The following is a 16,532-nucleotide window of genomic DNA, read 5'->3' on the forward strand; positions in this document are numbered from 1 at the left end:
CTTTTGTTGTGCTAAAACTGGAAAGAGACTCTTCAGTCAGTGTGGCAGCCTAAAGAAATTAATGACTGGGGACCGACTGCCGGCTGTAGCACAGCATCTCCCTCTGTCACACAGCCCTGCTTTTCCCTGTGTTATTTTCTTGTTGGGGTTTTGAAATAGTACAGCTGTTTGCTAGCAGGCAGCTCTGCCCAGCAAAGTTATGCCACTGAGGACACACTAGCATAGGTTTTTTGCTTCTGAATTAGATTGATTTCAATGCCGAAATATTGGCATTGGCACCATAAATAAATAATAAATAAATAATGAAAAATACTGAATGAAAGCTCAGATTAAATAGCTCATAAGAAAGAGAAAGGCAGGAATGCTCTGGTGGATTCTCTCTCTTTCTGCCACTGTACACAGGGAGCAGCAGTACTTAATGGCTCTCTGTGAGGATGTGGTAGTCTAGCACCGCTCTCACACTTTGTTGCCGATGAATTTAGCCCCATTAGTCTAGGAATTTTTTAAGAGAAGGAACACATCAAATTTCTTCTCTGACCGTATCTGCAAGAATGTCAAAATATTGGCAAGTTACCGTGTACCATGCTGTCTTTAATAGATTCCTGCATTTCCATACATTTTTAGAGCAAAACACTTGCCAGCAAGTTGATCCATCGTGGTGAGGTGTCATTCATTTTAGGATTAAAAAGTTCTGTAAGTGCTATTGGGATACCAAGCTGGATGTTCAGGTTCACTGTTTTGTTGTTGTTGTTGTTGTTGTTGTTACTGGAATTGAACTCTGTGGATATAGGGATCGTTTTTTTCCTAAGCTTACCTGAGCAGATCTGTACAGTGAGTCAAGAGCCATTGAGGAACTAGTAAAAGCTGTTCTGACCACTGAAAAAGGAAAAGTCAAATGAGTAAAGCAACGCATTAGCACTTTTTTTTTCCTACCAAACGCAGTAGTGTGTGACCTTGTGACCATTTTTCATCTCAATGTGAAAGTCTACAATATCCTTATTATACCCAATAATAACTATAACATTTTTAGATAGCTTAATTACCTCCCTCTCAACTCACACTAATTAACAGGAGGACAGGTAGGACCCAGGTTTATGGCTCATCAGCTAACACAGGGAGACTGTGGGCCACCTCCCGCTCTGATCCAGACCATGCTGAGATTTTCCTACCTGATGCTGCTTCCTTGGCCAGATACCCAGCAGCAGATGCAAGACAATGCCAGGCTGCCTTGCAGCATTTTTTGTGCTGACTGGCGATTTTTGAAGCCTTACCTGAAACTGAGTTCAGGTTTGTCCTCTATCTTCCTCTTGCTGCGTGCCAGAGCTGTTCCCAAAGCACCGTGGCCACATGGAGTGAGTCAGGCTACATGCTATGGTGATCAGCTAGCTGCCAGCTACCCTCTCATTAGGACAAAGAAGTTTTTGAAGTAAAATAGCCTGGCTGGTCTTATCATGGCCAGGTGAATCAAGCCATGCCTCCTGGCCTGTAGTAAATTCACTCACGTCCCTTCCTGGAAACATTTAGCTCTTGTTCCACAGCGGTGCAGTGCCTTGACTGTAAATCAGTGGGGTTTCTGTGAACCGAGCACCCAGAGATCAGCATTGACATTCAGTCTCTCCCTTTGTCCAGGTCAGCTCATGATGTCAAGCTCCTTGGGGGCTCTGTCAGGATGGAGAAAAGCAGGTTTCAGTGCTATTTCTGATTCCCATTGTGTCCAGAGACCGTCCTTCCTGCACGCTTCCTCCGAGCCTTGTTGCTGTTGAAGCTGGTTGCAGCACTGCATATGGTGCTGCTGGTAACAGGAAATTGGATTTCGTAATTCAGCTTTGAACATCTTTGTGTTTGGCTTGTCTCCCAGCAGCCTACCTCCCCGACGACCCCAAGCAAGCCAGTGGTGCCTCTGGAGTGGGCATCTGGAGTGGTACCCAAGCCTGACCCGACAGTCATTAACAAGCACATAAGAAAGTTAGTGGACGTAAGTATTTGGAAGAATTTATTGGCCAAAGGGAACAATAGCTTTGATACTGTCATCATTGCAATCAATTTAATGTGAGGTTTTTCAAGGAATTTGCAGTTGAGACTAATTTGAGATACCTGATAGCAGATTTGAACTTTTGCTGATACCTTCAGAATTATTTCTATTTTAGTCCTGGAATCAGAGGCAGCATTAGTAAGCACGTTTCCAGATGCAAACTTTCAGGAGCATCCAAACCTGGCTGCTGTGCAATGGGTTTGATTAGCAATCAGAAATTGAAAGGGCAAAGCTGAGTTGTTGCAGCTCTAGCCACTCAGCTAATATCTGATGACAGACAGCTGGAAACAAAAACACTCAGAAGCAAGGACTCACACATTGCTAAGTTCAGAGAAGGTCTCCAGAAATCCTCCCTGGTACCAAGCATTGCACTATGCTGATCTGCTAGCAAAAGACAAGTTTCTTGGTGCCTGTATGTTAGTGCCTGGTGGCCAAGCTGCCCACAGTGCACAGATCAAATCTACTTCTCAGACCATATACCAGAAACAGACTTTATTTATTTACAATAGAAACTGATTATTCAACATGCCAAGGTTAAAATGGCATCCTTGTTCTCTAAGGAGCCACCTGAGAGACAGCAAATGCTGACTGGCAAATTCACTGTTGGCCAGTGCTTTCCCAAGGGTGATGACTCCTTGGAAGCCCTCCTCTGGTGGAGGTGCTGTGTCTGCCCTGTGGGTAGCTTCTGGCTGGGCAAAAACCCGCCAGTTTTGCTGTTGTGTTTAGAGCCTCCTCATGAAGCTCACAATGTGCTCAATGACTTCAGTGGGTGCTTAGGGAGTATGTTATTACTCCTGACTGACTTCCATTGGACTTTGGAGATCAAATTTTGCAGTGGAGCTGAATTGGGATGACCTGGATTTTTTTCCCTTGACTTACTTTTACACCAGTGCAGTCTCTCTGCCTGTTTCTGGCTTTCAGCTTGCTGTCATTTGACTGTCCAGAGCATATTATGCATGGTAAAGATAGTACTGTCTTGTTATCACTTTGAAAATCTGGGCATGAGGTCATGGAGAATTCCAGCTGGGATCTGCAGCTTCAGTTTGAAAGGTAACGTGTTGGGGGATGCAAATATAACCAGACACCATGAGGGCCCTCCGGAGAGACTGAGCCCTGTTGTGTCACTGTCTGGGGGACTTTTAGTGAGGAACCAGGAAGGTGTTATAGATAATGAAGCAAGATATCCTTCTGCTTTTTACAAATTAATATCTAACTCTGGGAGGAAGTATTAAATTCTGATCTTGTCTGCATAATAGGTCATTAATTGGGGTTATGTAGTTAAGCTAACAAAGTCTTCAGCCTCTCACTCAGACTACAGATACGTTTTGCAGATTCCTCTTTATATGTGCTTTTTTGTTTGTTTGCTTGCTTTTCCTCTTACTGTGGGATGCCAGAAGTGCATGTGTTTTTTCAGTATTGCTTTTGTCAGTGCCATATGTTGATAAATTCACTCCATATCCCAAACTGTTTTTGATATAGCTTGTTTAAATTGCAAATCTGTTGCAACTCCTTAATCTTTCCAGAATGTGGTGGGCAAAGGAAACACAGGCCTCTGTTCTACAATTTTGGCCTGGTCAGGACATGTGATCTTGAGTCTCACAGAATTAGAACGTAGTTTGGGGCTGTTACAGATACAGCTCACCAAAAGGCCCACCACACCGCCCTGTGCAACTGCCTTTGTTTTGCCAATCTTTGTCATTTACCAGCTGCTTTGAGTTGGGCTTTAATGTGTTGTTTTTAATACCAGAAGTGCTGGATACTGCTTGGGTGTGCAAACTGATTCCTTCTCGACATATTTTTGAGGTCTGCCAGTCATCAGTTACAGGTCACTCGATGGTTGCTTTGAAACTGGCTTCTTCCAATTCTCATTAAAATAAGGATTCCAGAAGCACCTTTCAGAGGTCTCAGTATATCAAGTTCTTGTCTTTGTCAGCAAAATATTAACCTAATGAGAGAGTTTGTGTTTCAAAATTATCTTTCAGATACTCATGTTGACTTTGACACATCTTTGCAATCAGACTGATAAAACATGCCCCTTACGGATCTCCACGATTAGTATAAAATAGAATATACTAACTCCTTAGCAGCTAAGGAGAGGTTTCATCACTTTGTGCAACCTTTTAAATTTGATCCCATGTCTCTTTTTACTCAGCGGTAAACTGGATTGGGTTGATGGGAGGGAGTGTTTGTTAGATACAAAGTGTGTGTGATCTGGTTGTCAAATATTAGTAAGCAAATTGGATTGAAACAGCATTGTGGCAGAACAGTGGAGACCAGCTAAAAGCTAAGTGAAGCCAAAAATATCCAAACTACTCATGGGAAAGCTGCTGTTGGGCTGTTTTTATTTATTTCTGTTTTTCTTTTTTTGATTAAAAAATATACTTAGTGAAACAAAGGGAGTATGTCACATGGGGCATGATTTTAGTGACATTTCCAAAAAAAGAAGAAATAAAGCCAAGAATAACTATGTCTGAAGAGGTGTGGAGGAGCTTGAGAAGCTTCACTAGCTAAATACTGAGGTCAAGTTATCTTAAAAAAAAAAAATTACCATTTTCCCCTACAATCAAATAAATATGGATATTGAAGTGCCAAGTAGTATTTATAGGAATAAAACAATGGAGCAGAGCATGTGATTAGTAATCTTGAATGTTCATTTAAATGCAATTATAAGGCTGAAGAGCTGGTACAGATTCAGGACAGGCTGGATGTTATGACAAACATTTCCTTTTGTTTTTTTTCCAGTCTGTCTTTAGGAACTATGATCATGATCATGATGGCTATATTTCTCAGGAAGACTTTGAAAGTATAGCTGCCAACTTCCCCTTTTTGGACTCTTTCTGTGTGCTGGACAAAGACCAGTAAGTTTGGGGGTTTCTTGTTGTGGTTGGTTGGTTGGTTGGTTGATAAGTTTGTTTTGTTTTGTTTCCTTAATTGAAAAACTCATTAAAACAAAATGTTGAAGAGACAATGTCTCCCAGTTCTCCAAGCCTCTTGCATTTGGCTTCTCACTCTAGGCAATGAAGATCATTGATGGTTGAATTCTATTCTCATTTAACTTCTTACGCTGCAGTGCCACCCAGGTGGCAGTCTGGCTTTACCTGTTACTTTTTAAACCATCTATTTAATAGCTTAATGAGGAATCCCTTCTGGAACTGAGCTGAAACCCTTAGAGTACTGTCAAATTACACTGGAGATGCTTACCCAGACCAGCTATCAGACTGATAGAAAAGTTGTGTATGGGACAAGAAAAATGAGCATATGTAGCTGAGAGATGTTAATAAATATTCTAGGAGGCGCTGGTGGTCAGCTAGGGGCATAAGCATTGAGACTGTGTGAGTAGAAAGTGGACATATAAGTTCTGTAGTGGCAGTTTATTGTGATAAGAACTTTTACATGGTAATTTAGGCCCTCTGTACGTATGCAGTCTTCCCTGTGGACTCAGATATTGGTGAATCTAGCAAAACATTTGAGCACATGAATTGTGCTCCTTCTGGTTAACAATTGAGTGGTCTCGAATTCCATTTCAATGAAAGCATCTCCATCCCTACCAGTGAGAAATCTACAAATAGTATTTTGCAATGATTTGACTTCTCAGTTGCACCCTGTATGTTTTCAGATGAAAATACACAAAAATGGCAGTTCAGCTGAGTACACTACCTGTATGGTCATCTTGGCTTGTAGCTGGTGTTTGTTCTGAAGATGGCTCTTCTCTGTCTTTCAACGTGAAGTGGTTGATTTCACACCCTGCTAAAATTATCACCAAATGTTACTGTTCAGTAACTGCAGGATGTTCCCAATCCCTACTCCTGGTTTGCCTTGGACTTTCTGAGACATGGTGAAAACATTGTGCTTTAAAGAACTGTCTGGTTTAGAGCTTTTTGCAGCAAGTGCTTTGCTTTTCATCAGTTCAAAGAGACACAGTCCCCATCTGCCAAGGGAAAGACGGGGTGTAGTCACTTGGGATGTAAGGATATGCTGTAAAGGACATCAAGCAGCAGCAGGATGTGTTTTGGGTAGTCCATCCATTTCTAATTCCCCAGACTGTCCAGCTCATAGTTCCCTTGCAGCAAACCCCAGTCTGGCACCAAAGCATCCAGCTGAGGCTTTCAACTTAACTGAACTAGCAATCTTCACAGCTTGGAAACTGCTAAAAGCTCTGTTTAAGTAATATGCGAAGTTTTTTTTTGTTGTTGTTGTTGGTGGTGGTGGTGGTGGTGGTGGTGGTGGTGTTTTTTTTTTGCTTATCTGGGTGCAGTAAAACCTTGGACTACTTGGGGACGTGTTTCTCATCGTCTTTCCCTGTGTCTGTGATGACCTAGTCAGACCTAATATTTACCATGTAGGGCCTTTCTAGATACATTGCTGAATCTAATCCCAGCCATGCACTGTTTGGTAGGTCTTTAAGCTCTCCTCCAGACCTCGGTGTGTAGGAGATTGCAGCCAGCAGAGCATGGCTTTTTCTCTAACATCCCTTTCAAGAGCTTTTCAAGACCCAAGTCCAGGAGAGAAGGTGTTTGAACACGTCTTTAGCTTGCTTTATGATGGTTCACTGGGACATGGTGTGTGGTTCATGGAGCATGGTGGTGGGTGCCCAGAGCGGGCCCTGACCCCCTTCCATGTCTCCATGACTGGCCAGGCCAGCAGTGGCCATGGGCCTAAGGAGTTTCCTTCACATGATGGCCTGCTCTGTGCCACCAAATGCTCTGATACCACAAACAGGTGAGAAACCAAGGCCCATGCTATGAGTTCAGTGCCTGCTGTTTAATGAAGAGTAAGAACCACAAAGATACTAAAGAAAAGTTTGCTTCTTCTGCCAAGATTGTTGTAGATCTTTCAAAGAACGCACTTTGTGTGCTGCATGCTTTTTGCAGTGAGAAAATCCTGATGTGTTCAGTGCCATGAGCAGTGACAGCCCTACTCTACCGTTGTTTTTTTTCCTAACAGAGATGGTCTTATAAGCAAAGAAGAAATGATGGCTTACTTTCTGAGAGCTAAATCGCAGTTCCAGTGTAAAATGGGACCAGGGTTTATTCACAACTTCCAGGAGATGACCTATCTTAAACCAACTTTCTGTGAGCACTGTGCAGGATTTGTAAGTATGTTTTTAGTAACAGCATAAATTTTGTATTCTTTAACACAGATGGGGTCAAACTGGTTCCATGTGCCGTTAAAGTTTCTTCAGCTTGGCCAAATGCCTCATTGCACTTAGAAGCACAGAGCATTTCCTCATGTTGTAGCTGTGGTACCCGGTTTTGTTTTGGTGGTTCTTGAATACTGGTATTTGTAAAAATTACTGTTACAGGGAAAAAAAAATGTTAGCTAAAGGACATTAGAGACTGTATGAATGGCCTTACTTGGTTTATCTTAAGTTCTTTAATTTGGCTTGATTTCCCATGTAAACAAGCTCAGGGGAAAACGGGTGTCTGGAACAGAGGATGTAGATGAAGCAAAAAACGTTCTTTCTCAGGAAATTGCACATGGCAACATAGCTCTGCTCATAATTCTCTGAACGGCCATAACAGCCTTAATCCTTTCTCTATTGAATTAATAGATCTTCTAATTTGGTCAAGAAATCAGAAGTGCTTCCAACATTTCTGTAACATGAAAAAGTTTAGCATTTAATTATTTTTTTTAAGTTGCTTTTTCTCTCAGTCATAACTTACAAGAAGCCATTTATTAGAGTGCTCTACACAGAGCTGGCAAACCATTGTGTTTGTGAACGTTTGTGTTGCTTGCAAACCTCTTCCAGCTTTTCCCACTTCAAACCAAGTAGGGAAAAATTAATTATTCTGATTTAGATGTCACTTTAACATACACACCTCGCTGAAGTCAAAGGCCCACACATGGCCAGCTGCAGGAGTACGCAGGGCTAGGAGTTTCCATCAGGGCAGAGGATCCTGCTCTCTGCCTGCACATGGCCCACGCTCAGGGTGTAAAGCCAGAGCATTGTCCCTGCTGTGCCATGCTTATCTGCTGCTGGTATCAATGGCAAAATCGTCAGCTTCCACTCTGTGACCTTTCCCTCCACGTAATATTTCTTCATGGCTGAAAGCAACAACTACAGCATCAGAGTGCAAAGACGTGCCTGCTCTCAGGCCAGGGCTGCCGTTCCTGCTCCTGTCCCTTTTCCCACTGATGGAGGCCAGGGGAAGAAGGAATTCCACCTATTTCCGCTGGAACTGCAGAAACCCAAGAGGTGACAGAGTTAATGCTGATTCAGGAGCCTGTCGGCAGGATCTCCAACTAACAGCTCCAGCAGACCATCAGGGCGCTGGAGGTGACTGGTATTAGCCTATTGTTTCGGGCTGCCCCCAGCCTCAGGAAGATGTCATTGCGTTCGTGACACTTGTTCCATGCTTGGAAGGCTTCCATGTCCAAGTGGGGCTCAGGAATGTCCTGCAATGTGTTCTCCACCAAATATTTTTCTCCTGTTTCAGTTTGGTGGCTGGCCATTGTTGAATTTTTCACGTCTCCCCGAATACATCCAGTTCAGGAATAAAAATGAGTAAGGGGTTGTATGGGAAATGGAAATAAGGTCATTTTTCCTGTCAGCTCACTGAATTCATTGGCATTGTCCTGTGGATGAGTTGGGCAGATAGGACAGGAACCAACGACAAAATCTGCTGCGTGCTTGCTGTGCATTTCAGCGCCATCCATCTGTGGGTGGAAACTTAATTTTGCACGGATGCAGTGATTCACCTCAGAAAAATGTGCACTGACTGTGCAGTAGGATGACAGCTCAATGTCCTCTGTACCCGGTAAAATATCTATTATTAAAACTATATGAACTTTAAAGGTCAAGCTAAAATCTAATGCCATTCACAGTGTGAAATTGATACCACCGCTGCCGGTCTCAGTTCCGACACACAGCTTGAGTTGTACCTTGTGTCGGGGTGGCTGACCATCCACCCCTTCCATCTTTGTTGTCCGAATTTGCACAGATCCTCTTATCCTGGAGCTGGCTCGCGCCAGCTTTGCTGCAAAGCCGTGTCAGATGGATGCAAAGCTTTAGGTCAGGATCACGACACGGTGCTGCGGGGAAGCTGTGCCAACTGTGTGTAGCCATGATAGCAGGGCCAAACCTGAGTAAGAGGAAGGCACAGAGCTAGGGAGGTGAAAAGGCTGTTCCGTGGGAACAGAAAGAAATAAGTCATCCACCTTCAGGTGATTCTGGTGGAGAGAGATGAGGAAATCATGGCAAGTAGGGCAGTGGCAGCTCTGCGGCTGCTCTTTCAGGAGGGACAAGGGGGCTCCACCACCACTGTGCGACCACAGCACCCACAGGCACTGTGCACGTCCACAGCATTTGCAGAAGGGCAAGCAGCAGGCTTTCTAGGGACTTTGTTTCCACTGTTGACCCTTCTGTTATTTTATTCACCTTTCTTCCACCCTGCCTAATCTGTTTTTCTCTCTTTCCAAGCCCCTGTTTTTCCTCACAAATTCTTTTTTGCAGCATATATGTGATTTTCTTTTCCCCATCATCTTCCTATTTTGTCTTATTTTACTCTTTCCTGTGTTCTCTGAATGTTCTGCAGCTCTTCCTTTTGGACATCTCTTTACTCAGCACATTCACCCCCTGCACACTGTGCATGCCTTTGTAAAAGCACAGCGAGGCAGCACGTGCAGTTTGGACTGCCTGGATGTGCTCACCCTCCCTGCTAAGGTTTTGAATGAGTTCAGGATAAGTAAACACTGCAGTCCTTGACCTTTTTTCCTTTAATACTGGGCTAGACTCTCCTCTCTCTGCCTCTTGGAGTGAAAATGTTTGTTTTCGTAATGCTATGGTTAGAGTTATCTCTCTTTTGAGTGTAGCGATAATGATTTAGTAGGGATTTTTTTCTACTTCCAAGCAATCCTTCTCAGATCACAGGCTAAACTTCCCAAAAGTGGGACTGCACATGTGGCCTTCTGGAGGACCCACATTTGTTTCTTTTGTACGTCAGCGAGGACAGCCTCTGGGAGGAGGCAAAGAGGGAATTTATCGGCTTCTCTGCCTGTTTCAGGCTTCAACCATCTCGTAATAGAAAAAGTCAGGGGAATGAATCAGCTTGCTATGGCTGGGTGCGCTGGAGACCAGTTCAGGAGCCAAGAGCCTCGTCTTTGTCCCCAGTGGTGCTTTCACCTGCTATTCCTGAATGGCACAGGCCATTTGTGTGTCTGAAGAATGGACAGAAAATGGAAGTTACCCCCGAGATGGCACAAAGTGAGCTAGGAGCAGAACACGCTCTGCTGGTTTCAGTAAGCTTGGTATGACAGCAATTTCCAACCCATCCCTGGAAGTACATCTCAGCTGTCTCCTCTTCTCTGCTCATCCCACTGTAGGCAGTAGAAATAAGGGGGAAGCCACACAAGCCTTATCACAACTAAAGGGGGAGGTCTGCCTAACAGGAAGGGTGTTAAGAGCAGTTGTATCCTGTTTGTGCTTTTGTAGCCATTGGTACTTCCTCATTGTGACCTTGTTTTCCTTCCGGCTTTCTTTTCTGATTCCTTGACGTTCTTTTGTCTTTCTTTGCAGCTCTGGGGTATAATCAAACAAGGCTACAAATGCAAAGGTAAATAAATATTTTGCATGGATTTTTCACAATATGGGTGCTGGGTTTTAACAGAAATCAACAGTAGTTTTTACTAGAATGGCAGCTGTTCATCCCAATTTTGCTTAAGGACTTGGTACTGGCTGTGACCGGCAGAGCACAGAGCCTGCTGCAGCAGGGGACGTGGCTGTTCTGGGAGCCAAAGGTCCAAAGCAGCCACTGGCTCCACGAGGTGTCACTTTGTACCAGCAAAAAAAAATGCATCTCGGACGACCAAGTGTCCTCATACCAGCAGGGAGACATCCTGAAATATAACTCCTGAGACCTGGGGTCAGGAAAAGGTCTGCTGGCAGTGCTGTCTTTATCGTGTACATCTGCACGCCAGTACTGAAGGCTAGCTGGCCTTGTAATGCAGCAGTGGCTGAGCTAGAAATAGACAAGTATTTAATTCCTGGACTGCCCAGCAGGTCTCATTGCAAGACTTCTGCAGCAGTTCAGCTTAAAAAAAAATCCTGGAGTTCTTATAGCCCTCTCAGTTGCTTTCACTAAACGTTTAATTGCTTATGCAGTACTTGCACCATGTCAAGCAGGTCAGACCAAGAATGACATTGTGTTGGTCCTCATCAGCTCTAAAGTCCTGGACCAATTTATTTCTCAAGCAGAAGCTGAAGGGCTTTTCACAGCTGTAGTTGCATCCCAGTTATTCACAGAGGAATGTTCATATGGGAGCTTCACAGTCATATTTATATGCAATCTAATTTTCCCTCAGTCTTACCCTGGCACCCAGGAGACAGGTGAAGAATTGGCAGGGTCATTTTTTAGGATACCCCCTATTTTTTTTAGGATATCCCCTTATTCCTGTCTTCCTCTCCCACCCACAAACATCTCTTCCTCTGAGGGGGTAAGGAAAATGCCCATGACTAAGCCACTGCATGCAGCTCAGCTGTTCCTGACCACTGTCATCTGAGCAGCTACAGCAGGGCCAGTTGTGGTCTGCACTTTTTCTGGTAGGCCAAGGGCATGAAGGTAGAGTTTTGTCACAGCAGCCCTGTAAACTCGAGACCTGAAAGCTGAGCTCTGTCCTGCATCATTGCCTGTAACCGTGGCCCAGTGGGGAGAGAACGAAAGTGGCTCTGTAGCATCAAAATCACAGGCACTGGAGGGAGAGTAAGAGGGCCGAGCTTCTCGCTCAGATCTCCACGTGGTCAAGGAGTGCCTGCCCTCTGTGGGTACCAGCTGCTGCACCCATTTGGGTGATTTCTGCCTCTGGGCATGGAGACGTCATCTTCTAGCTGGCACCTCTGGTGCTGCGCGAGCAAGGAGGGCGGGTTTCATCTGTTTGGGTCCGCTGCTGACCCCAGCACGGTGGCTCAGGAGATGAAGCTAGGCAGGGTGGTGAAGGAGGCTTTGTTTTGTTTTGAACTCCCATCACACCAAATGACCCATTTTTGTAACACCCTTCACACCCTCTGTCAAAGTATCTGTTCGGTAAAGCCCCCTCCTCTCAGCTGCCTGCTAACAGCCCTGAGGGACCACCAGGTAGCCGTGACTTTGCTTTTGGGGACTTGACAATTCCCTCCCTTGCAGACTGCGGTGCCAACTGCCATAAGCAATGCCGAGACCTGCTTGTGCTCGCCTGCAGAAAATTTTCCAGAGGAACCTCCGTGGGCAGCAACCACGGCTCCCTGCCTAGCAGCCCCTCTCTGCCGCCAGGTGAGAGCATTCTTTTGTTTCTATTTTAAACCATTTCTGGCATCCTCTTTAATGGCCTGTGTGGCCTGTGTCCCTACTGCCTCTTCTGATTTTTCCTTTGTACCAACACGCAGCACAGCCCGTGTACTTTCCAATGCACTGGCTTGTGTTCAATGCTCTAATTACAAGAGCTGTTTCTGCAGAGAGCTGTGGTGGCCTTAGTCTCCTGCCTGAACCTCCCTGTCCTCCTGTTCCAGTTGAAAATATAAAAAATAAAATGAGAATTAGTGAAATTGCACTTTCCCTTGTAGGACACTTAGTGGCAGGGACTGGGAGACACAGAGGCACAATTCTGGCTCTACCTTGCACCCCCCCCCCCCCCCCCCGAGCATGCAGATGGAGGAAGGAGGAAATTGTGCACACAAGGCCAGAATCAGCTTCTGAGCAGCATATGGATATTGCTAATCACACCCCTGCTATCTGGAACAGGGAGCAGGCTCCTTCAGAGCTTTCCTCTGCAAAGTGGTGCTGCTGCCTTCTCCTCTGTGCATCCTCGTGCTGCCTGCACAAAGCACCCCTGCAAGCCCTCATGCAGTTATATATAATGGCATGTTGAGACCTAGTCCTGAAATAGATTTAACTACTAAAAGACTTGCACAAATCTCCTAGAATAGCCAACATTTTTTTCCTGAACCTTTAAATCCCTTCCTTCTCTCCCCTTGACCCAGGCTTAAGACATCTTTTTGCAAAGATCTTGAAGAAGAATATTTAAAATAAATAATTCCACTTTTTTCTTTCAGTCCAGGATGAGGTATTTGAATTTCCCAGCGTGGCTACAGAACACCAGGACCTCGATAGCAGAGCTATCACCCTCGTCACTGGCTCCTCGCGGAAAATTTCAGTGCGGCTGCAGCGGGCGACCACCAGCCAAGCAACGCAGACAGAACCGCTGTGGCACGAGCCGGGCTGGAGTGATTCAGGATCCCATACTTTCCCCAAAATGAAGTCCAAGTTCCACGGCAAAGCTGGGAAGAACAAAGGGTTTGCAAAGTGGGAGAATGAAAAGCCCAGCCTGCAGGCCGATGGAGAGCCATCGATGCAGGCCATAGAGGCCGAGGCCCCCCAGCACATCCTGGATCACAACGGCATAGAAACGCTCCCCGAAAGACAGGAATCGGAGGTGAGTTGAAGCAGCCACAAATTAAAATCTGCTAGTCTGCAGTCTCATAAGGTTATTTCGTGAATTTCAAGACACTTTTTCATTCACATTTCCTGTTACTTCTTTCGTGAGAGTCACTTTCAGAAAAACGTCAAATCATCCCTAGATAATTTTCTACACCGCAGGGTGTATTTACTGCAACACTGTAAACAGGGGGTTGGTTCTTGGTGGCAGTGAGTGCTTTTAGGAGCTGGGTGTTTTTCTTTTTGAGAATCATTAAAATACCTGGTTAAATGTTGTTGTGCCTTCACACCACATGGCTCTGTATTAGATTCACAAGAACAAGTGTTTTGATAAACATGTGAGTCCAGGCTAGGGCATGGTATTGGCATGGTTTCTGTTGCTCTTACCCATGAAGTTTACAATCCCAAAGCCTCGTGCTTTTTACTGACTGCTTTTGGTAAAATGTACCTATTTTCTTTCGGTTACAGGATAGCTGATTGCTCACCCTGAAACACAGAAAACCGGATGACAACTGTAGCACAGCAAATTGACAGGCTGTCGTAGACCACGTTTGGCCATGGGAAGTTTTCCTGTACCTCATACTTTTAAATTCAGCTGTAGCCATTTTCCAAGCTGGTAGGTGTTACAAAGCACTATTTATTTCTTGCATGATTAAGCCATTTGGATGAACATTACACGGACACAGCAGAACAGATCTCTGCGCTCAGTGTTTTTTCTCTTGTATGACTGTGGAAACTTCCTCTACATGCCAGCGAGGATATATTTGGCCTCTTTCTGAATATACTGCATCACTGCAGTCTGTCTGCCAGCAACAACAAGGGTGAGGACAGAGGCCAAGCATCCACATTCGTTTGATAACACTCCTTTTTCCGAGGCTTGTAATGATTTTTAAGGAAATAAGTGTGTATGGTGATTGAATCTCAAAACACACGTCTTTCCAAAAAGTCCTCTACACTGAAATCATTTGAACACCTGGTGGTTTGAATCTGGGGCACGTTTACCTTGCTACAGTGAGCTCAGTGATGTTCAGCACCGTGACAGCAGTTCCCAGACCGAGGATCCTTCAAGCGCACAGCCTGTGGCTGGGAGCAAAGGAGTTCCAAGACACTATGCAGACATCTGGTGATACTGCAAGGGAGAGGAGTCCTCTCTGCCAGCACTGATTATGGTAGAATTAGTATGTAATAAACATCTTAGTTTAAGCGTGTGTCTGTATGTGTATGTAACGTTTCACGTTTTTCTCAGGGTAGCAATCCATACATGTTAATGTGACACTAAGCGTACTGCTGAGTAAACTCTCAGATTAAGTTTGTTAATGTAGGATCTAACGCCTCAATTCTGGAGTAGCAGACTCAAAGAGGGATGTCTCAGAAACATTAAGTTAAGTAAGGCGCACAACCCTCACCTGGAATAAGAGAGAAAAGCAAAACCCAGGGCAAAGCTCAAACCTGAACAGCATGGTCCACACCAGCAAACATGTCGTTGTCTCCCCCCTCCACCTTCCCACAGAAATAGTGGCTGTGGGGGAGCACACGCCGAGTTAAAGCAAGCCCAAATAAAAGATCTCCTACAAAATTCATCAAGTCATTGTTCTCTTCATCAGGTGAAACCCTGAAGATCAAAGAGCACTTCCATAGACTTCCCTAACCAAAACTGACCGACTCCTCTGTGGAAATCTGACCATAAGCTGTGCTGTGACTACATGAAGCCTGCTTAGAGTTGCAGGTTTCCGTTATTCCTAATGGTAATGATGGTAACAATCTGAGAACAGAAATAAAAGGTACTCTTAAAAGAAAAGAAAGAAGAAATAAGAACTGCACTGAGCATTGATTTCCGAGCTAGGATGAGGGCCAGAAGCATCCTTCACTCGCACTGCTGTGGGCAAAGAGCAGACACGAGCAGAAATGGAGAAATACAGCCTGTATTTCCTGTGGGGGCCAGGTGACGGGCTGCCACACGCTGACTGCACAGCTACCGTTACAGCGCACGGCTCGCACACAATGAAAATGATGTGGTAGAGAATTTGAATAGAAAAATTTGGTTATGATCCAGGCTGTTGATGGATCTGTTGAGATAAGCCTTTTAACACTTTATAAATGAAGTGTTCGTGTGTGACTTCATTCTTAACATCATGCAGAGGTTTAACCAGTGCTGGGTCTGTACAGCTCAGGCTGTTTCTCACAGGCTTTTGAAAATCAGTTGCAGCTCTTGCTCTGAAAGTTGCCTGCTCTCCTATTTCTGTAAGGCCCACAAACCGTGCCTATCTGCATTTCTTTGTTGGAGAAGAATGTTTCTAGCACACAACCCTTACCTGTTCCCCAGGATATTTACAGATTTTTGTCTAAGTTATTTAAAAAGCTAGGTGCCATGTTCTTTTCTTTGAACGTATGTTGTGTTTTCCCCATACACCATCATCAAGGGATGGAACCACATTTAAGAGAAAAGTGATGTCTTCTACAGAAGCAGCTGCTGCTTTCTGAGGGACCTTTTCTGCCAGCAAGTAAACTGCTTTAGCTTCAACCCACTGCAGAAATCTCATCAATGCATCTCCTGAAAGCCTGGCAGCTTTGGGCAGCTACATGCTTACCTCAGCAATAGCTAGAATTAAGGTGTAGATCAAGCATAGACCGCATGCACACCCAGCTGATCCTTCAAAGCAAAGTATCACTGCATCCAAGAAGGACCCACACTAGGTGAGAGTTTAAAGGAGCTGCTCCTGCCGGAAACCCTTTGCTTTTGGCAACCTAAGAAGGGGAGTGATGAGAACATTGCAGGTGTTAAATGTTCACTGCCACTGGAAAATCTGAGAAAAAGATTCTGGGATGAAGTGCAGCCACCCACCAAAAAGGAACAGGTTCGTCATAGATGATGTAACAATTCAATTTTTAAAAATGCATTAGCAGGCTGTTTGCAGCAGAACACTGATCTTCGTTTGACAGCAAGCGACAGAGTGGAGAGAGGTGGCAGGGCAGGAGCAATCACTTCAAGAAGTCAGTGTAAGATGATGTAAGATGAGCTCCTTACTTTGGAGGAAGCCTGAACACATAAAATAAAAAAAATCACTTCTCTCCTTACTTCACAGTTAATGCCTTTT

The 16,532-nt window shown here is 44.6% G+C and overlaps 1 protein-coding gene across 3 annotated transcripts in view; it reads left to right on the forward strand.

The window, feature by feature from the left end:
• Positions 1-14,645, forward strand: part of RASGRP3 (RAS guanyl releasing protein 3) — a 57,469-nt gene extending 42,824 nt beyond the window's left edge. For 2 of the 3 annotated variants that reach the window (XM_035320464.1, XM_035320462.1), the window contains exons 11-17: positions 1,859-1,975; positions 4,775-4,890; positions 6,977-7,124; positions 10,548-10,584; positions 12,151-12,276; positions 13,056-13,435; positions 13,906-14,645. In XM_035320464.1, coding sequence (XP_035176355.1) covers positions 1,859-1,975; positions 4,775-4,890; positions 6,977-7,124; positions 10,548-10,584; positions 12,151-12,276; positions 13,056-13,435; positions 13,906-13,914 — 933 coding nt within the window. In that variant the 3' untranslated portion in view covers positions 13,915-14,645. The remainder of the gene's footprint in view (positions 1-1,858; positions 1,976-4,774; positions 4,891-6,976; positions 7,125-10,547; positions 10,585-12,150; positions 12,277-13,055; positions 13,436-13,905) is intronic. The other variant, XM_035320465.1, reaches the window with a different exon arrangement.
• The last annotated feature ends 1,887 nt before the right edge of the window (positions 14,646-16,532 follow it).

The sequence above is a fragment of the Oxyura jamaicensis genome, chromosome 3 (genome assembly GCF_011077185.1).
Source record: "Oxyura jamaicensis isolate SHBP4307 breed ruddy duck chromosome 3, BPBGC_Ojam_1.0, whole genome shotgun sequence".
Classification (NCBI taxonomy): domain Eukaryota; kingdom Metazoa; phylum Chordata; class Aves; order Anseriformes; family Anatidae; genus Oxyura; species Oxyura jamaicensis.